Source organism: Platichthys flesus, chromosome 4 (assembly GCF_949316205.1).
Source record: "Platichthys flesus chromosome 4, fPlaFle2.1, whole genome shotgun sequence".
NCBI classification, from domain to species: domain Eukaryota; kingdom Metazoa; phylum Chordata; class Actinopteri; order Pleuronectiformes; family Pleuronectidae; genus Platichthys; species Platichthys flesus.
In genome coordinates, this window is record NC_084948.1 from 28,794,770 (window position 1) to 28,818,531 (window position 23,762).

General features: G+C 40.6%; 1 protein-coding gene across 1 annotated transcript; it reads left to right on the plus strand.

The window, feature by feature from the left end:
* The first annotated feature begins 414 nt into the window (after positions 1-414).
* On the plus strand, positions 415-23,115 carry nyap2a (neuronal tyrosine-phosphorylated phosphoinositide-3-kinase adaptor 2a). Its single transcript, XM_062386814.1, has 7 exons — positions 415-738; positions 9,924-10,138; positions 10,390-10,703; positions 11,078-12,100; positions 14,811-14,936; positions 16,666-16,778; positions 22,738-23,115. The coding sequence occupies exons 2-7, from the start codon at positions 9,936-9,938 to the stop codon at positions 22,963-22,965; spliced, it is 2,007 nt and encodes a 668-aa protein (XP_062242798.1). The 5' UTR covers positions 415-738; positions 9,924-9,935; the 3' UTR covers positions 22,966-23,115.
* Positions 23,116-23,762: the final 647 nt, after the last annotated feature.

A 23,762-nucleotide genomic window follows, 5' to 3' on the forward strand; every position in this document is an offset into this window, starting at 1 on the left:
ATGTGACGTCACCTGGGACGATGATGAACGTTAACTGAGGTCAGATGTCACATGATCACCTGCTTGACTTTCTAATTTTACATAATAAAAGTCTTGCTGATGTCAGGACTTTATTTTCTCATCGGCATCACATCCTGGACACTCTGCCTCTAGTGGTCAAAATCATCTCTGCAGATTTAACATCTGACAATTGTGTCATCCCATGATGTCATGGTGACAAAACATCATGTGACATCATGCCAGATGATGTCATCATCAGCAGAATGTGAGCGAGGGCAACCAACAACTCATCTGTTCACACACGAACAACATGGCCGCTCCTTTTCTTTTTGGTGACGTTTCATCCCCCCACCCTCCCCTCCCTCCCTCCATCCCTCCATCCCTCTCAGCAGCAGTGGGAGGATGCTGCATGGTTGCCGTGGTTTCAGTGTGTGAGCGATTCTTATAGCTGCGAGGACATATGATCGTAGGACAGAGGAGAGAGGAGAAGGAGACGAGGAGGATGGAAAAAGGAGAGGAGGAGAAGACTACTGGAGGAGAGGAAGAACAGAGGTGGTGAAAGGAGGTGGTGGATGAATGTTGCTGCAGTGAATCGTTGCTTCATCAGCGATCTGTGAGGGTGACGGAAATATTTATCTCTTCATCTTTGATTCTTTGGAGGGAGGACTAAAAGAGTGAGGGAGAGAAGAGGGGATGGATGAAGGGATGGATGGAGTCTGAATCGTCTCTGATACTTTGGTAAGCTTTGAATCTTCCTTCTGTTGTTTTATTTTGATTTCATCCTTTTCTGTGTTTGTCATCAAATCTGATCCTGTCAATAAAGGCAGTTCAATTCAAATCTGAACCAACGTGGCCGCCATTTTGAATCAGACTCCAGGGCAAATTTACAGATTAAAGCTGGGCTCTTATTTTGAAAAAGCTGTATTCATCTCAAAGATACACTCCCACTTTTATTTTCAGCCAATGCGTATTGATTTATGTTTTTTTTTAATCTAATGTGATTGGTCGACCCTCGACACTGTCTCTATACGTCCAATGTCACTGAGTTAGTTCTGTGGGCTGACTGGTAAAGATATGAGACTTCAGCGGTGTTGTGCAAGTTCACACCTCTCCTGAACTAGTTCAAAGTTCAGTTCACACAAGTAAACATGAATAGTTCACGTTCATAGTTCACCATTTAAATTCTGAACTAGTTCATAGTTCAGTTCATTTCATAGTTTAAGGTGCAAAGTGAGCCATTTTTGTAAGAGACCAGAGCTGTTGTGTTGCAGGTAGGGCCTGCCCCTTTAAGGAAAGTTTGTAGTGTGTGACGTAGTGCACCTGGGTATTGTGGGAAGAGACGTTAAAAGTGTGTTTATAACGAGAAGTGACGGACCACCTAGAGGTGATGCAAGTGTTGCTCTTGCTGTATATCCGAGAAATAAAGTGGCCGCATTCCAAGTAAAGAAACATCTCCTCCTCCTTCTTCACGGAGCGGTCCGGACGGCTGGTTACCGGCCAGTCAGCGAGCCAAGATAACCCGTGAGCCGAACTCCAGACTACGGCTCGGAGCCGAGACACTGGCCAGAGAAGAAAACACTTGGAATACGTTGCTTGTTTGGTGTGCATGTGTGTGTGCGATGAATCATGGGTAACATAGTGCGAAGTCGAGTTACTCGGTTCAAGTTAGGCTACATCGCAGACATTTCACGGGCACTGAGCAACGATTTAGACAGCGTCTCTCCTTAGGAGATGGAAAACATTCCGTAACGTTTTAGCTAGACCTCAGATAATATTGTAACGGACTGGTAGTTAGGTTTGTGTTCTGTTTGACTGCTATTTGTTTGTTATGACTTATGTTCAGCTAACTACACCATGTCAACAAGTATTGGGATTTCCAGAGGGTCAGTGAACCAGTCGGGGTGGGGCAAGTGACAGTTCTAGACCAATGGCTGGAGAGTTACCTGGCATGACAGGCTCTCATTGGCTGATGAGTTGGCATGTCAAGGGTGAATGAGGAAGGGGAGTGAAGAACACAGTGGTGGATGACAGGAGTGTCGGAGTTACAACAAGAAGTGTGTTGTGTTCGCTGGACTTTAATAAAGTTACACATAAAGAGAGAAGTTTCCTGTCGTCTATAAGCGAGGACGCTGAAATATGAACGTGTTCACCGTTCAAATTCATTATTTGTCATTGAGGTGCGTTCAGTTCACCGTTAATGAACGCGTTCTTTTGCGTTCGTTCATGCACAACACTGGACTTCAGGTGGAACTGTGCTAGATCCGCGGATTTCTTTGCAAACACACTCCAACGTGAATTAAACAGGATAAAGAATCATGGTCCGACCTGGTTTACAGATTCAGCAGCAAGTGATGAAGACGAGTTTACACTCGCTCTTGTTCTGAGAAACAGACGTGACAACTGAATGTGGTGTTAATGTCTTCTACTGCTTCACCTGTTTGCTGTTTCAAAGAAACGGCACGGAAGTACAGTGGATAACGACGTGGATGCGAGACCTGAAACATCTCTCTGAAATATAACAGCATGAATGTTGCCACAGTCAATCAATCAATCAATCAAATTCTATTTGTATAGCCCATATTCACAAATCACAATTCGTTTCAAAGGGCTTTAACATGGTGTGACATCTTCTGTCCTTAATCATCAACAAGAGTCAGGACAAACTACTAAAAACATTTTAACAGGTAAAAAAACATAGAAACCTCAGAGACACATGTGAGGACCCGTCTCCCAGGACGGACACAAGTCAACAGATGTCAAGTGAAGAAAACATCATCAAGATTAAAGTTGTTAGCAGCATTGATGAGGGTAGACATCTTGAAGGATAACTTCAACACTATATGTCAAACAGTCCTGATGCATCATAGTCTATGGTCAGCATCCAGCAACATCATGATCCACCATCCAGATCAGATCCACTATAGTCCACAGTCATTGTCCACTGCCGCCAGTTAGGATCCATCATGAGCCACCACCTCGGTCCTGGTCCACCACCATTATCTGATGCCAACACGATAAAGGATCCTCCATTACCACTAAGATCAGCCCACACGATATAGAATCCACCAAACTGGATCCATCACCGCAACCTCTGATACGCCATCCACAAATCCCAATCCATGATGGTGCGGCCACAGAGGCCCTGGATCTGCGGGCGATAAGGCAAAGGGACTTGGGGAAGAGGTCAAGGGTCAGAAACATGTACTGATGAGATCTGAATTACTGTGATGTGATAGGGATGAAGAAGAGGAAGGAGAAGCTGGAAAGAGAAGCTCCGTGTGTCATGGGTCATAAAGTCCCTTTGCACCATCAGGTGTGTTTGACTTGTAATCAATGAAACAGGCCGAACCTGAAGCTACACTGAGGCTCAAGGTAAATCTGACTGGCTACTGGTTTGTATGGTAGAACGATGAAAACCATGTGATCCACTCAGTAGATCAGACATCATTACCTCTATGCCTTTTTAGACTAAACGCTTCCTATTTTAGAACACAGGACAAGTTACATTCTGCCGCACTAATCAATGCATAGCGCCAGTTGATGTTATCGACCTTCTAGACCTACAGCAGCAGAGCTAAGAGCAGGTCTAAGACTGGACCAGCTCTAACTATAAGCTTTATCAAAAAGGAAGGTTTTGAGTCTACTCTTAAACGAACAGATGGTGTCTGCCTCCCGAACTGAAAGTGGTAGATGATTCCACAGCAGAGGAGCTTGATGGCTGAAAGCTCTGGCTCCTGCTCTACTTTTAGAGACTTTAGGGACGACAGCCTGAATTCTGGGAGCGGAGTGCTCTAGTGGGTTTATAAGGTACTAACAGCTCTTTAAGGTAAAAGGATCTATATTATTAAGGGCCGTGAAGGTGAGGAGGAGAATTTTAAATTCGATTCTAGATTTAACTGGAAGCCAGTGTAGCGATGCTAACACAGGAGAAATGTGCTCTCTTCTCTTTGTTCTCGTCAGGACATGTGCTGCGGCATTTTGGACAAGCTGTAGAGTCTTTAACGACTTCCTGCTGGAGCCTGATAATAATGAATTACAATAGTCCAGTCTCGATGTAACAAAGGCGTGGACTAGTTTTTCTGCATCTTTTTGTGAAAGGACATGACTGATTTTTGAAATATTACGCAAGTGGAAAAAGGCGGTTCTAGAAATTTGTTTTAAGTGACTATTAAAGGATAAATCAGGATCGAAGATCACTCCCAAGTTCCTGACTGTTTCATTGGGAGCAAGGGCAATGTCGTCTAGCGCAGCTATATCATTAGATAATGCATCTCTAAGGTGTTTGGGGCCAAGTATTATAACCTCTGTTTTGTCTGAGTTTAATAAGAGAAACTCACGGGTCATCCAAGTTTTTTTTGTCCTTGAGACATGTTCGAAGTTTAGTTAATTGATTACTTTGTTCAGGTTTTATTGATAAGTATAATTGGGTGTCATCCGCATAGCAGTGGAAATTTACAGAGTGTGTCCTGATAATGTTTCCTAGTGGAAGCATATATAATGAGAATAAAGTTGGGCCGAGCACAGAGCCCTGGGGAACACTATGGTTAACTTTGGTGCGCACAGATGACTCATCATTAATTTGCACGAATTGGGAGCGATCAGAAAAATACGATTTAAACCAGTTAAGGGCGGTTCCATTAATGTTAATTAACTGTTTCAGTCTTTGTAATAAAATTTGATGGTCAATTGTGTCGAATGCTGCACTGATATCTAACAGAACGAGGACAGACACAAGTCCCTGATCTGAGGCTATTAAAAGGTCATTAGTGACTTCTGCCAAGGCAGTCTCTGTACTGTGATTGGCTCTAAACCCCGATTGAAAGTCTTCATATATATTATTTTCCTGGAGAAACTCAGACAGCTGATTGGCTACATCTTTTTCTAAGATTTTAGAAATGAAGGGGAGATTAGATATTGGCCTGTAATTGGCTAAAACCTCTGGGTCTAGGGTGGTTTTTTTGAGTAGGGGTTTGATGACAGCTATTTTAAAAGACTGTGGTACATAACCTGATGATAATGACAGATTGATAATGTTAAGTAACGAACTATCAATTAGGGGCAGAATTTCTTTAAGTAATTTGGTAGGAATGGGATCTAAGATACAGGTTGTTGGTTTAGAACCTGAGATTAATTTGGTAAACTGATCATGGGTGATCAGAGAGAAGCTGTCTAAGTAATGGGTAGGATTCTCAGCCGTTTCTGAGATCTCTGTTGTTGGGAGGGTATTAGTGCCAATTGAGGGCAGGAGATGGTTGATTTTATTTCTAATAGTTTGAATTTTATCATTAAAAAAGGTCATAAAGATATTGCTATTTAGGGATGGAGGAATACTGGGTTCGGTGGAGGTGTGACTCTCTGTCAGCCTGGCTACAGTGCTGAAGAGAAACCTGGGGTTGTTTTATTCTCTTCTATTAGTTTTGAATAGTAGGCGGCTCTTGCTTTGTGGTAAAATTTTTTTTGATGAAGGCTGCAGGACATGTTGTGTGTTGTGTTTGTTCAATCAGGCTTCAGTTTGTTTATACCCCCCTCCCCCCCCCCACACACACACATGTTATCACACACCACCACTGCTAATCAATCTGATCAATCTTATTGAAAGTTTTTTACTTAACATTGTTTTTGTGTCTGAATCCTGTGAGATCAGTGTTTTTTTCTGTGATCTCTGGAGGAGGGATTGGACAGACGCTGTGTTTGTCTCTGATGCTGCAGCTGAGAATGATACAAGGACACTGAGGGTCAGAGTCAGTTTAAGGCTGCAGAGAACTCCTGCAGCTCTCAGTCTGCGGCTGCTGAACATTGACAGGCAGAAGAACAGGTTGAGAAAGCAGCATCCTCAGATGCTGCAGCCATGGATCACATGTGAACACCAATGAGGGACAGAGTCTGTCAAACAGTCGTATGAAGAAATGGAAGACGACTCAGAGTCAGACAGTGTATCCACTGCTGAAACATTCATAAATATATATAACCTTCTGGATGAAAACTATATTGAAGACGCAGATAAATGCATTAGATCTCTGGCCATTTTGAAGACACAGGACAGTTTATCTGTTATGGACATTTCCTGGAATCTGGCGTAAGGAGAACTCAGGCAGCAGCTGATGTCTCATGCAGAAGGTTTTAATGTTGACTTGATGCATCAAGAGACCAGAGGGTGAAACAATGTACAAACACTAACAGAGTAACATGAGCAACTGTCTCCACCCAGTCTAAAATCGAATCCTGTCCAGGGTCAAATCTAACCCTGACCAGTGAGGAACACAGGTCTAGGCCCTGGTCATCTCACACCTAGACTACTGCTCCCCCCCCACCCCCCATCCTCCCCCTCCTGGCAGTTCTACCTGCCACTGCCATCCAACCTCTGCAGCTCATCCAGAAACCAGCAGCTCCGCTGGTCTTTAAATTAAATTCTCTCACACTACTCCGCTCCTCCGCTCTCTTCACTGGTTACCAGTGGCTGCCAACATGCGGTTAAAAATATTAGTACTTCCGTACCGTGCTGTGAATGGATCAGGTCCAGTCTACTTCCAAGATCTGGCCAAACGTTACACCCCAGCTCGACTCCGCTCTGCTTCGGCCAATCGGCTCGTGGCTCCCTCACTGGTAAACAAAACATCACAACTGTTTCCTGTCCTGGCTCCTGAGCGGTGGAACCAGCTCCACATCGACATCCGGACATCAGAAAGTTTACACATCGTCCACTGCAAACTAAAAACACGATCCGGAGCTGGTTTCTGCTCTCAAACAGAGATACTTGAATATATATTTGTTCAATGCCTCGGGCTTGGACCCTAAAAACAGTTGTTTCATGGTTAGGTTTGTTTTTGGTACCAAATATTTGTCAAAAAAGAAAAATATACATAATATGCTGAACTTTATCCTGGGGATTTGGCTGGCAAACCAGAAGCAGCTTAAAAAAAATGGCAGTGTGGAGACTGTGCCGGTGATGGAGGGGCTGCTAGGTAGGTTTTTTTCAATCAATCTTTCACTAAGTCATTTGCAAAACAACATTTCAATAAATTCATTTATTCATAAATACTCCATCAATCACATCAAGTTCACTTGAAAGTTTAACTGAGAGTCAAGTATGTGTCACCGCCACCAAACCTCAGGGGAATCTGGGCCAGCAGCAAGGGAGCGCTGCGTAACCAGAAGATACATAAATCTGTGGAATTAAGAAGGGAGGAGACTAATTCAGCGGAGGAACAAACTCACTTTAATGTGAGACGCCCTGAGTCCGTGCTTACTGACTCCCTTCAGGATCCACCGCTGTACCAACTTCTACAAAGTTATGGACAAGATACAGACTTTCAGCGACATGGGTGTCGGGGAATTTATGTTCTGGGGATGAAGATGGAGAGCTGAGTATTCAGTTCTAATGATCAAATCAAATCAAATCAAAGTTTATTGTCACATGCACCAATGACAGTGTCATCGGAGCAGTGAAACTCTTATGACATGGCAGGCAAACATCTACGCAGTAGGCGACTTTACAAAATGAAAAAAAAAATAACATACTATGTAACATAACATATAACATAACATTGTAACATATAACATATAACATATAACACAGTCAAGTGAATATTAAATTAAGTAATATGAATATATGTATAACATATAACATAGTCAAATTAAAGTCAAAGTTAAATGAAGCAGCAGTTTACAGGGTGAAGGAGTGGGGAATATTAAATAAAATAATATGAATATATGTATAACATATAACATAGTCAAATAAATTCAAATGAAGCAACAGTTTTCAGGATGAAGAAGTGGGGAATATTAAATAAGATAAGTATATGTGAAGTAAGTGTATTTGCATGATTCGGGAGCAGAATGTACATGGTGACTATTCAGAGGATAGAAAAAAAACAACATGCTATCTAACATAACATATAACATCACATCGTAACATATAATGTAGTCAAGTGAAGCAGTAGTTTACAGGGTGAATGGAATATTAAATTAAATAATATGAATATGAATATATGTATAAATATAACATAGTCAAGTCAAAGTCAAATGAAGTAGCAGTTTACAGGGTGAAGGAGTGGGCATTATTAAATTAAATTAAATAATATGAATATAGGTATTACATAGGCAGATAAAAGTCCAAATGAAGCAGCAATACCTTGTCTTTAACATTTTCTGTTTTCCTCAGAAATGATTTCTTGCTGGTATTGGTCTAATAAAGGGACCAAACCTTCTCTTCTCCTCCACTCTCCCAGAAGACATTACATCATACTCCTCTAAGAGATGCTGTTGTTGCTAGGTTACGATCAGCTGACTCCCTGTTCCATTTTTAGAGGAAGGATGAGAGAGCGAGAGAGCTGGGGGAGGGGCATCACTGAGATACAGGGAGACAGAATTAGATTTTTAGAGGTATGTTTTTTCAATCAATCTTTCACTAAGTCATTTGCAAAACAACATTTCAATAAATTCATAAATTAATAAATACTCCATCAATCACATCAAGTTCACTTGAGAGCCATTAAAGCTGAACTCAGAAACATTATTATAAACACAGGAAATACAAAACTCACTGTTGCACACACATCCCGTTTGCAGCAACTCCAGGGATTCAATTCAGACCTGAAAAGAATTTCCACCAGGCACAGGAGGCCTGTGTCTCGTCAGACATCTTGTTTTGTACCTGATTCTACAGAAATACAGATAAACACTTAATGAAACACTCACCATATGAAGCATCGTGTTAATTCGGAATCAGAATCAGGTTTTATTGTTCAAGTAAATTTTCACAAACAAGGAATTTGACATGGTAAAGTAAAGTGGCTCTCAGTGTGCTTACATAGAATACACATCACAACACAATACAAAAGTGCGACGGTCTAAGAAAAGAAAGAAAAGAAGTGCAGGAATAAATATTTAAACGGTATGATGATTATGGCTTATACAGTACGGGTAAAATAAATAAATATAATCAAATATAATTATAATTGCGGGAGTAATTGTACAGTGGATATTATAAAGATCTAGGGTTATCGCACAGGGCCACACTGGGTTGGCTGTTCAGAAGTGAGATGGCGAGGGGGAAGAAACTGTTTTAGTGTCTTGAGGTTTTGGTGAACAGAGATCTGTAGCGCCTCCCAGAGGGGAGGAGTTGAATAGGTTGTGTCCAGGGTGAGAGGGGTCAGCAGGGTCCTGGATGGTGGGCAGGTTGGCACCGATGATCTTTCCCGCAGAACTGACTGTTCGTTGGAGTCTGTTCTTATCCAGTTTGGTGGCCGATCCAAACCAGACAGTTATGGATGTGCACAGAACAGACTCGATGACTGCAGTGTAGAACCGGATCAGCAGCTCCTGAGGCAGGTTGTGCTTCCTAAGCTGGAGCAGGAAGTACCTCCTCTGCTGGGCCTTCTTGATGATTGTGTTGATGTTTGGTTCCCACTTCAGGTTCATGCAAGATAATGAGTCATATGCTCAGTTGTCCTATGCTGTCAGATACTGATAGGTTTATGGGTGCTCATCAGTCACCCACCAATCACAGCGCATTCTTTCACGAAAGAGGTCCCTTTAAATACGACCACCTCCTCACTGATCCCTGCTCAGCTACACTGCCACTCATGCTCTGCTGCCGGCAACTTGCTTCGTTTTAGCTAGACCTCAGAAAATATGAACGTGTTCACCGTTCAAATTCATTTTTGTCATTAAGTCGTGTAGAGTTCATGGTTCTCATAAAAATGAACCATGAACTCACACTGCCCCTAACAATCCCTAAACCTCTTGTTGTATTATGAATTTCTTTGTGTGGTGAAGGTCAAGTCATAAGGTGCTCTGAGCAGGGTTGGGAACTCTCTCCCTACCCTGTGCTCCTCCTGACACTTAAGGTGTCCCCCGAACTAACTGTGCTGTAACTCAATCAGAAACTAACAGTCTCTCGGTTTTCCTGATCGCCCTGTCAGGTCTTTGACGTCATGACATCTCAGCAGGAGGTGCCTTCCATCACCAGGTTTTTCCAGTATGTGGAGGACTGTGGACTTCGAACCTACGATGGCTTGGTGATACAAAATGCCTCGGATATTGCCAGAGAAAGTGACCGCATTCGTAATCAGACCAACTGGACCTACCTGCAGGAAAAACACCAGAAGAAGAGATGGCAGCAAGAAACCATCAAGAGGTAGAAAATACAAAAACACATCAAACTCAAGATCTTAGTCTCAGCTCATATTTCTGTGTTAACAAATGTAAATGACGATCATCAGTAGACAGCTACTTAATGACAACGTAACTATTCAGAGAGTGTAGTGATCCTCAGTGAGCTGTAAATTTGAATGATAGTAATGATTTTGTTTCAGCATGATGCATGCTTTTATTTCCTCATTGGTGTAAATGGATCATGATAGTTTGACCAATCATTCATCCACTCAGGATTGGCGAAGATGTTGCGATGGCAACAGACGTGTCATACTCTGGACGACATTTCAGGATGGGTTTCATGACCATGCCAGCACCACAAGACCGATTACCCCCTCCAAGTCAGGGCTTCACAGTCCGATCCCAGTCCCTCCACTCTGTGGGCGGAGGAGAGGACGAGTCCAACCACAACCGAAAACAACCCCCACCCAAACCGAGGAGAGACCCCAACACCAAACTGAGTAGCAGCTCTGAGATGGTGAATGGAGGCTCTGGACTCATCAGGAGAGATCAACAAGAGACCAAAGAGATGATGGAGCAGCTGGAGGGTGAGGAACCCTCTGACTTATTCATACAGTTTAAATTTAGAGTTTAAATGATGATGATGATTGTTTTCAGACTAAATGATGAAATAGAAAGAGTTTTCTCCTCCACAGTCACAAAGTGCTGATCATTGTGGGAAATGTTGGTTCTCTAAACTAAAAACGATTTTAATGTCCTGACCTTATATGTAAAGTGCCTTTAGATAATGTATATTATGATTTGGCGCTATCCAAATAAAATTGAATTGAAATTTTCTCATCATTTGCTGGTTTGATCAATATCAACCTGTCTGTTATTTTTGATGGTGGTACAAGTCCAACATTAGCAAGAAGTCACAGAGGACCTGTTGTAAATTTCTCTTGTGCACATCCTTCTGCAGCTCAATGCCCTGTCTTCTCTGATGACTACAAGAAGATGCCTCCACCTAAACCTAAGAGGAACCCAAACACTCAACTCAGCACCTCCTTTGACGAGTCCTACATCCATAACCACGGCAAAAAGAAGTCTTCTTTGAGGTGGTGTGAATCTTCATCCCAGAGTCAGAGTCCAGTATCCAGGGACATGGATGACGATGAGCCAGTTTATATTGAGATGGTGGGAAATATCCTGCGCGATTTGAAAGGGCAGGAAGTGGTGGAGGATGATCAGAGTGAGTCTGTATATGAGGAGATGAAATATCCGATGTTGGAGGACTGTGGGCAGGACACTCCCTCTGTCATCATGGATCCTGATGCCTGGTCCCAAGAATCTTTCTGCGACATTCCTCCACCCTTCCCGAATCTCCTGACACATCGTCCACCCTTACTCGTCTTCCCCCCTGCCCCAGCTCAGTGCTCCCCCAACTCTGATGAGTCTCCCCTTACACCATTAGATGTTACCCGGCTTCCCATGATAGAACAAGTCTCATTCAGCAAATCAAGTGGTCCTGAATCCCCTCAGAAATCAAGCCACCATCGCAAAGACAGAGATCGAGACAGAGACATCTCCTCCAACCACACCATCACATCCTCTGGTCGATCATCAGCTCCTCCTCTCCCGTCAAACTTCTACAAGTCATCCGGCTCGGCCCAAGATGGTCATGGTTACCCCCGTAGCCAATCAGCATGTCCATCTCCGGTCAGCATGGGTCGCTCTTTGACCCCTCTGAGCCTGAAGAGGCCACCGCCATATGACACATTGATAACTGGTGGAAGTATACCTCGCTCTTCGTCTTCATCATCCTCACACAAAGCAGGGGGAAGCAGATCGAAACTTAGTAACTCCTCCTCCAGCCACGGTTCCATGCAGAATGTTTCAATAAGGACTCCAACAAGCCCATCGGACGAACTTAACAATGTGTTTACGTCAGGTAGACAGATGGTGAAGAGGAGTTCAGGAAGCAGGAAGAGCAGAGAGGGTGAAGGTAAGAACTTTGTACCAAACATGGTTTGGAATCATCAGGCTTCTCAATTTATATCAAATGCAAACTTCCCATAGACACCTTAAATACCCCTAACCAACTCAAACTGCAGTTTGTTTCCTTGATGTTCTTGCTATATAAATAAGCTTATTATTATTATTATTATTATTATTATTATTATTAGCAATCAATCAATCAATCAAATTGTATTTGTAAAGCCCATATTCACAAATCACAGTTTGTCTCATAGGGCTTTGACATGGTGAGACATCCTCTGTCCTTAACCCTCAAGAGTCAGGAGTCCACTATAGTCCACAGTCATTGTCCACTGCCGCCAGTTAGGATCCATCACCAGCTGCCACCTCGGTCCTGGTCCACCACCATTATCTGACGCCAACGCGATTAAGGATCCATTATTATTATTATTATTATTATTATTATTATTATTATTATCCAGGTCGTGGTATCTTCAGATGTTGTACAAGTGTATCTGTGGAGCTGGACTTGCTTGTGTTTATTTAGAGCCTCTACACACTAGAGGATAATCGGGCCTGTTTTTGAAGTTAATGTATCCGTGCTTTAACACCACGGATAGTGAAAACCTTGGAGCAGTTTATGCTCCATCTCCTCAGACCCCAAGTCTGCCATGTACTCCACCTACTGAGGTTTGCATACCAGGACAAAGTGAGTGTGGAGGAGGCCATCCTCTTTCTGCTGCACAGGGCTTACTCTCACCTGGACAAGGGAGTGATGCTGTGAGGATTTTATTTTATGATTTCTCCAGCGCCTTCAACACCATCCAGCCTCTCCTACAGACAAGCTGACACCAATGAGGACCCACACATGGTAACTTGGATTACTCACTACCTTTCTATGTCAAGCTGAGGGACTGCATCTCTCAGACTGTTTTCAGTAGCACTGGTGGTCTTGTTCCCCCTCTACACCTTAGAGTTGAAACACTGCTCTGAGTCATGCCACATGCAGAAGTCCTCAGATGAATGTATCAGGGACGGACCAAAAGGAAAATACAGGAGTGTGGTGGAGTATCAGGCAACATCTGCAGCCAGTCCTGATTGAGGGGGCTGTTGTTGAGGTGGTCAGGACCTGTAAATACCTAAGACTGCAGCTGGATGATAGACTGGACTGCTCTATAAACACTGCTCAGAAAGGGGCAGAGCCGGCTCTATTTCCTAAGGAGGCTGGGGTCTTTAACAGCTGCAGGAAACTGCTGCCGATATTTTAACAGTCAGTTGTTGAAAGCACCCTCTTGGCTTTGTGGTGGGCACGGAGCTGGATTCCCTCATCAGTGGCAGAAAGAAGGACCCTAAACAAATGTCTGGACATTAAGGACATTATACAGACCACTCTTGCACAGCACACTGACTGGGCAGAGAAGCACACGCAGTGTCAGTGTTCTCAGTCTTGCTCAACAGACAGAGGAGGTCTTTCCTCCCCCTAACATACAACTGTACAACTCCTCTAAGAGACGGCAAACGAGTGTCTAACACATTAACCGTGTCATCAGGCTGACTGTCACCATTACTGCCCATGTTTGTCTATATTTGATTTTATATTTTTTCGATCTCTCGTGTTATATATATGAAGTTTAATTTGTGCATTCTTTTCACTTTTTAAATACACTTAAACATCTGCTTTACCATAATTTAGAGGCTATGGTAGTTAAATGCACAACTCAGATACATTTTTATGTATGCCTTTGCTCCTTTGTTTGACTGTTTTGTATGTTACTGGATACCCTAAATTTCTCTTGGGATCAATAATCTATCTTTCTATCTATCTGAATATTTGTGAAATATTGTGGACTATCGCACCAAAGGAGCTACAGAAAGAGAGGGGATCAACAGCAAATTTTTCGCCAAACAAATGTATTTGTATTTTTATATATTAAACACTATTGTGCATTTTAAACACACACATGCTTAATATAAATTATTATTGTAAATCCAAAAAAAACCTTTCCACCAGGGAAAGTGGCACCGTAGCACCCTCTAGTGGCCAGCCGCCACTGCATTTCATCTTCCTCAGTTAGAATGAATAATTGGAGGTTTCAGATATTAAACCTTTGTAAGTCTGTAACTGTGTTGAGAGTCGCTGGGTTAGACTGAACTGAAGAAAGAGAAATGTCTTCAAGAAATACAAGCAAGCTCAAGCATGTTCAGTTTCACATGAATACTATCTGAAGATAATATTATTATTATAGGTCCAAAGTACTTATATTTTGGACCTATTTTTACTATTTAAATTGCTCCAATTCTTTTTCTTTTATAAATTAATTAGCTTTTAGGACAAAACTGAGATTTTCTAGAGGAAGTCGTCTTGCCGCTCTTAACCCCGCCCAACAGGTAGACAGCCATGATGCACGGACGTGCTGCAGCATGTTAGCTGGGCCCTCAGGGCCACTTCATTCCTTGTTGCAGTTCCAGTTATTATTATATTATTTGCTGCAGGTGCTGCTCTTTTCTATGTTAAAACTTTCATGTTCAGGATCTTCATAAGTAGTTTTAACAAACAATTAATACGAAGTAAAATCTTTATTATTTAATCAAAGTCTTCCCGTCTTTAATGTTCTTTATTCAGAGTTACTTCTTTGTCTCTAGTATTTAGTGTCTGTGTTTTCTTGGACAAATATGTGAGTCTGAAGGTGGAATTGTGTCTTTATAACACAACAATTGTTTTTGTTGTGTGTCTGTAGAATACAGGTCTCTGCCTCGATGTGACAGTAAAGACAAAGAGCGACCATCCAGTCCACATTTGAGCAGGATGGGCAGGTCGTCTGTCAGCCCCACCATGATGCTGTCTGGAGGGGGAGTCGGAGGAGGTCAGTAATCCTCAGCACCTCAGGATACAGACAGCCTTCACTAATCAGATGGCAGTTCATCACTTCTATTTTGATCTCTATTTCTAGTCTCCTTTTTTATTCGGTTCAGCTGTATTTTGAGTGTAATCAGAAAAGGCTCCTCACAGGTGAACATCAGGTCATACGTCCGATAATGATATTTTTAATTTACCTGTGCTGATAAGAAACAGAAAGCTTATGGAGCAGTGCTGAAAAGTAGGGACATAAATGGGGGCCTTGCTTAATCTGTTGTTCTATTATTGTGCAGTCAATATAGTAACAATTTGGGCCTTGTGCAACTTCTCTAACCTGGATTTATGGATAAGGGTTAGGGTTAGGGTTAGCTCTTGCCGACTGTTGTTTCTGTTACATTAGAATCTCAGAAGTACTTTCTTCTTTAAAAATCTGGGAACAATGAAGGTAGCATTTCAATCTTTCCACCACCTCCCCATATATCCCTATTTGTTACCTTCACCTGTTTCTTTCTTTTAAGTTAGATAAAGCTTTTACTCTGTGGAGGGAGAAAGGTCTGACTCGTTTCTCAGATTTTTAACTTGCCAACTTAACATCTTTTCCTCAGCATTCAATAGATTCTCTGGATTTTATGGGACTTTCGCTCCCTGAGAGATTTGGTTTGATCTCAACTATATATGAGCTTATATCATCTTTGAGTCTGGTCTCTCGTGTGGAGGTTAGGGGTTTGTAGGAGAAAGAACTTGAGGGTCAACACCCCATGTTCCTGTGCTTGTTTGAGTCTAAGTCAGTTAAAAGTTGTGCTTAGGATTCATTTGAATAACACCAGGCTAAACATGTTTTTATACACTAATAATACTTTCAGTAGATGTGGCTCATTCCTGGCCGATCACACAATATGTTTTTTTTCCTGGTCTTACTTTTTGAAGTCATTAAGTCCTTAGTATCCCTAGAGCCCAGCCCCATGACAGCTCCTTTGTCAAACGGACTGGTACCACTTATACTAGTCCGCTTCTCTAAGAGACACACTGATGTTGTTGCTTTAGCTTCATTCATTTCTCGTAGAAGCATTTTGTTACACTCAGAAAACCCAAATCCTCCTTCTGCCACATCCAGGCTGTGTGATCTAATGTCCTTCTCTACAGTTGAAAGGATGAAATATTCCTTGAGAGGATGTGCTGCTAATCCTTGAAAAATGGCAGCATATAATTCTTATAAATTTTTTTTTAATGGATCCAATTTTCTTTGGAGGGTTATGGTTAACCCTTGAACATCCTTCCTATGGTATTTTTCTTCCTATATATCTAAAAAATGATTATTTATTTATACATTCATTTCATTTGATTTGTTTCTGTATGTTGAATTATTTTTGGGTACCTTCACATTCTTTTTTAATTCTTGGTGAGTGGGGTGTTGGTGTTAGGTAAACGTCAAGTGACCATCAGGTGAAGGTCAGGTGAAAGTCAGGTGAAGGTCAGGTGAAGATCAGGTGAAGGTCAGGTGACGGTCAGGTGAAGGTCAGGTGAAGGCCAGATGAAAGTCAGGTTAAAGTCAGGTGAAGGTCAGGTGAAGGTCAGTTGAAGATCAGGTGAAGGTCAGGTTAAAGTCAGGTGAAGTCAAGATGAAAGTCAGGGGAAGGCCAGGTTAAAGTCAGGTGAAGGTCAGGTGAAGGTCAGGTGAAGGTCAGGTGGAGGCTTCTCTGTTTGTGGTTATTAATGTGAAATGATTTTATCTGCAGAATCAAAGTCTGTTTGTAAACTCGGCCGTTCAGCCTCGACGTCAGGAGTTCCTTCACCTGGAACGACACTACAACGTCACCTGCACGAAGCGCATCACCCGGCCCTTAGACAGGTACACCTGTCTGTCTGACAACTGTCTGTCCCACCTGCATAACACCTGTCCATCTCACCTGTCCATCTCACCTGTCTGTCGAGAGGTGTCTGCCTGCAAACCTCCACAATGAGGTCGCTTCTGGCGCAGGTCCTGCTCTCAGGAAACCTCCACTGTCAGGACAGGAAATAACAAGGGAATGATTTACGGCGCAGGCAACATTGTTTTCAGCGGTAAGTGACTGATTGGCATAATTCGAAAGGTTGAATGAATGGGTCTTGAATGTGTTTTCTGTCAAAATAGCTACCACTGTCAATAAGTGTACAACTAAAGCTCAATTCATGCTTCTGTGTCACATCAGAGTCAGAGCCCCTAACCGTACCCTGACGTGCACTCTCCTAAAATGTAACTAGATGTTGAGGCAATCCCGACCACTAGAGCTGAGATTAAACACTGGACAACATCGCAATTCTGGCAGACTCGCCAGATTCCAACACAATCTACTTTGTAACCCTCGGCATTGTTAGGGTTAGGGTTAAAGGCTAAAGGAAATAAGAACAACAGAGAATTTGTAAAAGTGTGGATAGCGTTTCGATGGTGTAATTGAAGAGCGACGCACACACACAGCTATGCACGACTATGAATGCTCACAGTGGTGGAGGCCCTGTGTGTTCCCATTGCATAGCTTCAGCGCAGAACTATGAATTGGCCATAAATCATACAAATTACTAAATGCTACACATGTATGGAGGTTATTTGTTGTTTAAAAGTTAGTTAGTGTCAATCCAACAGTGCGTAGCGTTATCTCCTGGGGTTTTATACTAGGCTTAGCTTTTGTTATGTGGATAATTTTAAATAACTGTTTATACTGCAAGAGTAAGCAATGGCTTTTGTGTTGTTGACTACATCGCACAGAGATAGAACAAGTTTAGTTTTATACATTAGTATATTTCAGGCACAAATGCACATGTATTTTAACCCCAAATGACTCAGTCACTAGTAAAACTAAGTAATAGGATGCTTGGTTTGAGAGAGGACTCAGCGGAAGTGTTTTGAATAACCTGCAGTTCAAAAGACACTGTTACAATAATTCAGTCAAGAAAAAAAGGTATGAGGAGCTCATCAATTGTACTCTAGAAAGACAACCCCTTCTGTCTCGCTGTCTTCTATAGGACAGAGCCCGACTGCAGAAAGGCTTAGTGCAGTAACCCGAAACCGAACCAACATGCGGATCTGCCTGACGCGCTGGTGTTCAGAGCAGAGACTGCACAGCTTGTGGGAAATCTACTGGTGGAAGAAACCAGTGATGCAGGAATCGCATTGTAAAACGTTATGAAAATGTTGTGTTTCCCTTTCACATGTTTCTCAACTAAAGGAAATCTGTTCGAAGATCCAACAATTAAACAAATCTACACAGGAAATTGTTGTGATATGCTGTTTTGAATAAAGTGCAACACAAAGCAGTTTTTATTATGTGCGTTTTATTTAGATTTTTCATAAATCTCTTAATAATTGATTTTGATTTAAGCATGAAGAACACAGTGCTAATTTATTAGTATATTTTAAGATTAGCCTTTTAATGATTCCTCACCCTGGTTGAATTTATGTGTTTCAGCAGCACAAAGTGAGAAATAGCAAAGACACTTACAACTTAATGTGATATCAATGATTGTAGAGAATAAGTGTATAAAATAAAAATGCACGAGGGAAGCCAATTTAAAAACAATCTCAAGTCAATCAATATACATAAAGTTAAGCCAATGATGTACAGTGTAAAAGTAAAATGACGAAATAACGCTGCAATAGTAACTTCTGTACAAAGCCTCCTGTATATACCATGATAACGAGGCCTATAGGATGTTAAGACTCATGACATCTATAAGACTCATTATTTTAAGGAAAAATTATGGTTTTAACTAATTATTCCTGGTAATGTGTGCTGACATAAAAATATGCATTGAACTGAATCTCTATTAAAACTCCTCAGGTTTACAGTACAAGTAGCCACATCAGCTTACAGTATCATATAAAATACCCAGAGTTGAATGAAGCTTATTGCAATAAAACCTTATAACATATTACTCTTCAAAGGGAAATTATGAATGAGAAGGGTTTTGAGAAAGACAGACTTAAGCTCCAATTGTTGAATCAGTGAGCTTTAGGTTTTTCACAAATTGGTGTTGCAGGAAGGAGTTTATATCTTTAGACAAATAAATAAATAGCGTACATAAATAAGATACTTTTATTAATAAAATGTATATATGTGGCTACACTAGCATAGCGTCCATCGTTTCCTGCTACGTAGACAAATTAGGCAAAATCATTATGCTACATTTAAATAATTTATCATTTACTAATTGGGCTAAGAAATTATAAATCAATGAACAAAGCACGTAGACAGGAAGTGTTGCTCAATATTATTTGTATTTTTTTCCTGACAGTGCCGGAAGTGGAGGTCTGCAGGCAGATTCTGTGGGGTCTGTGTCACCTGTTTGTCTGACATCTGTCTGTTTGACACCTGTCTGTCTGACCTGTTTGTCTCACCGGTCTGTTTGACACCTGTCTGTCTCACTTGTCTGTCTCACCTGTCTAACCCTAACCCTTTAAGCAGCAGTTTTATTATAAAGAACTTTCTTTTCACAGGATTCAACTTCAACATTCAACATTGAACTTAAAACACTGAACCTGACTTCTGAGCTGACATGTAAACAAGTAAACAAATAAACAAGTTTTCCCCAATTTATACGTTAAAAAAAACCATTTTCTCTTTAAAATAAATCTTTCTTTTACTGTTACACTGTATTTATGAATTCATAAACCCTAACAACAAACTAACATCAATTTAATTTTTAACAATGACTGAACTTACACTGAAGAATGTAATTTTAAATATAACCATGCCAAATCATATGGTTTCAAACTACTGTCCCATCTCATTAACAATCAATCATCTAAATTCTAATCTATTGAATAAATTCCTTCCAACTCTAACAACTCAAAAAAAAGGAATTGTAACCGAGATCTTCACTCGTTAACAATTTATCTTTTTTTCATTCCACTTTGATTTCAAACCCTTCAAACTGACTGAGTTGTAGGTTTATTGTTTCATGTTCCTCTGTTCAGTCAATAGGTGCGTTCGACTTGTTGCAGCTCTGCGCAATGCTGATTTAACACTATGCATCCTGATTAGTGTGCGTCTTACCTTCTATTTAGAATATGATGATTAGTAAAGACAAAAAAGTTATGTGTTTATATCTCTCCAAATAGGATTTGATGAATTGTTAAAAGAAAAGTTCTAAGTTAACTTTGTTGTTCATTGTTTCAAAAATATCTGTTCGATCTGCAATAGAAAAACCGAATACTTCAAGTCTCACTGACGCGATGAGAAGTAGAAAGCAGAGGTGTGGACTCGAGTCACATGACTTGGACTCGAGTCAGACTCGAGTCATGAATTTGATGACTTTAGACTCGACTTGACAAAATGTAAAGAGACTTGCAACTCGACTTGGACTTCAAAATCAATGACTCGTGACTTCACTTGGACTTGAGCCGTTTGACTTGATAAGACTTGCTCCTTTCCCCAAAACACAAAGATTAAAAAGTATGTTATTAAGGAGCGCTCTGTATCTGTCATCGTGTTTATGTGCGTCTGTGTGTGCAGCGCCGCCGCTCCCAAAACGCGCACTACGCGCTGTGCGTCGGGCACCAAGTCCTGAGGGGGCACCAAAAAAAAGCAACTGAAAAATGATCATAGTTATTATACTTATGTAGCCGAGCGTTTGGTTGTATCATAAGTCCGGCTTCAGCCGACAAAGGACACGAGAGCAGGTCATGCGCTCGGGACAGCACACCCGTTTATTCTCCGTTCATTTTACAACTTCACTCATCACAGCACCCACTTCCTTTAAAACCCCCTTTCAAAATAAGAGTCACTACCAACAACCCACTTAAAACCGGAAATACAAATCAACCCTCAACAATAACGTCATTAAATAAATTAGCTTACAATTATAATGCCGATATTATTTCATTATAGAAATATTAGGTACCTTTTAGCCATGTATATCACAAAAAAGGCAGAACAAGAGATATATTAAATTGCTCAAAAAAAGTTAAAGAAGATTGACTATTCTTGTTTGTACTTATTGATGATTATTTAATGTAATCATAGAGGAGTTATGCTTAGGGCACCAAAATGGCTCGCAGCGGCACTGGGTGGAATCATACTACGTCCACATCGTGCACAAATGACTGACAGACTTTTGGCCAATTTGGTCTTTTGCAAATGCAATTCAGCATAGGGCCCTGACATATAAAAAGCACAACCCTGTTCATTGTTATGTTCAAGTATTTGTTATGTTTCTCACATGTACACACACACACAGACAATATGAGGTGAGATAAATGAGATGAGATAAACACAGGACAGGACAGAAATGTTCATGTTCATGTATTTGTTATGTTTCTCACATGTACACACACACACAGACAATATGAGGTAAGATAAATGAGATGAGATAAACACAGGACAAGACAGAAATGTTCATGTTTATGTATTTGTTATGTTTCTCACATGTACACACACACACAGACAATATGGGGTGAGATAAATGAGATGAGATAAACACAGGACAGGACAGAAACTGCTGTGGAACTAGTTAAAATGCAAAATACAATGTTAGCACTTTTGTACAAATAATTACAGTTGCACTTGTTTTTTCAAATGTGTTCATTCTGTAGGAGTGGTTTAAAATGAAGAATATTCTTGCAAAATATGAGTTAAATGTTAAAAATGACTGGTGCAATAGGGAAGTGCAATGTTGGCACAATTTTTTTCTGTAATTTCAATTGCACTTGTTTTAATAAATAAATAAATACAGATTTTAAAAGCATACATGATCTGTGTAAATATATTATTACTCAGTGATCAAAAGGACTCGAAAAGACTCGAAACTCAAACTGCAGGACTTGGACTTGACTTGAGACTTGTCAGTCTTGACTTTGGACTTGACTCGGGACTTGCCTGTCTTGACTTGGGACTTGACTCGGGACTTGAGGGCAAAGACTTGAGACTTACTTGGGACTTGCAAAAAAATGACTTGGTCCCACCTCTGGTAGAAAGTGTCCGACCTGACCTTTGTGTTTTTTTATAACAAACTCCCTCCACCCCTGCAGACAGATCAAGTCAAACTTGAACGCACCTATTGCAAGCATCACATGATGTTTTCACACACATATTTATATGTATATATATTACTGAATATTCATTTAAAAAAAATTACATATCAGTTTTATTAATTCTTGTTTTGATCTTTTATCAGTCATAAGAATGTAAATAAAGTTATCGCAGATACGATTACAAATGTAATTCATCTAAAGAGTCAAAATGTCTGACTTTTTGTGTTGTTCTCCTTTGAAATGATCTCGATATTTAATTCATGTTTAAACTGACGTTTTTCCTTTACAGTAATCAATATTGCAAAATGAATAATTTTGTGACACACGTATAAAGCTGAGAAAATAAACTTCAGTCTGAAGTCACATCTGTCTGTAACTGTTTGTCTGTGTTGCACCTACTTATTAAAGTAAATACTCTATATAAAGACAGTCACTTATTACAGTCACAACTTCTAAATAAACTATGTTCTTCCTACTATTTAAGAACGTATGAATAACTTTATAATAAAAACATAGCGCCATCTTGCCTCCCTAAACCAGATATGCCGCTTTAAAATATTTTTTCTTAACAAAACATGAATAACGAAAGAAATAATAAACCACTAAGTATTTTATACCCACCCCCTCTTCTCCCAGTGCACCTTTTGGTAACCACTAAGGACACCGGACATTAACCCTAACACTTGGTCATAACCCTTTCTGAGCCTGTAAACCCGAAACCCTTTAGCCCTTAGAAAAGCACATACACATTCAGTGATATTGATTGACGACAGGCTGACGTTGTGGTCCGTTCAATCTCCAGATGCCATGGCTCTGCGGCGACGCCACCATGATGGAGATGATCGAAAAGAAACAAGTTCTGTGTCAAGAGATTAAAGCTCGACAGCGGCCCGAGAAAAATCTGTATAAACAAGATAGTATGCCCATCCTGCCCAGCTGGAAGAAGAAACATCCACCGCCATATTCAGCCCCTGCCGCTGTTACCACCGCTGGACAGACCAGCAACGTATTTTTGGACACCGCCATTTGAAACTTGAACCATGGTGTTGTAGAAAGTGAAGATGATGATGAAATAGCCATTAGGCTACGTTGACTGTTTGATTATCGTCTTATGCTGATTTGATGTCATTGTTTGATTGTCAGTATCATCTATAGTCAATAAATTGTATACCAAGTCTTACATTGCCAGTTAACTCACCTCCATCAGCAATGGGAACTGTTGTCTACACACGTGATAAATATGATGTATAATTTATAAAAAACAAATAAACAATTAATTGACTATGTAGATAAAGAGTCACAAGATCAAAGTGAATTTTATTTTTGTCATCGCTTCCTTGATCTTGTTTGAACTAAAACAGAGTTTTAATTTAAGGACGAACATTGATAAGAACGGATAAACAGTTATATCAAAAAGAAAGGCACAAACATTGTCAATATTTATTTCTTAACTGTAAATTGATATTTTCATTTCTAAGAAATCAGTACACCAATTGAAGAGTCAATAAACCAAATACATATATATAACAAACAATGAATTCACTAAACTACATGTTATGGTTTGCTGCTTCTACCACTGACAGACATTTAATTCGTTCCCTTTTTATAGAAGCATGTTTCTGTGTTGTGATAATCACAACAATTTAGAACTATTTGAATTTGTATTTTTGAAATACTTTTAATAATATTAATTATTTTTGTGGATTCCTTCCATTTATGTACTATTGAATTTGCGGTCCTGCATTGATATCCAAGAATAAATAAATAAATAAATAAAGAACAAATATCATCAACAAAGCTCTCCACTCTCACATATCCCCTTTAAGT

Excerpts from the sequence above, each read along its gene's own strand:
- nyap2a (XM_062386814.1), top strand. The coding sequence starts at position 9,936 with ATGACATCTCAGCAGGAGGTGCCTTCCATCACCAGGTTTTTCCAGTAT. Across the intron at positions 10,704-11,077 it reads GATGATGGAGCAGCTGGAGG|CTCAATGCCCTGTCTTCTCT; the intron begins GTGAGGAACCCT and ends ATCCTTCTGCAG. Across the intron at positions 14,937-16,665 it reads TGGAGGGGGAGTCGGAGGAG|AATCAAAGTCTGTTTGTAAA; the intron begins GTCAGTAATCCT and ends TTTTATCTGCAG.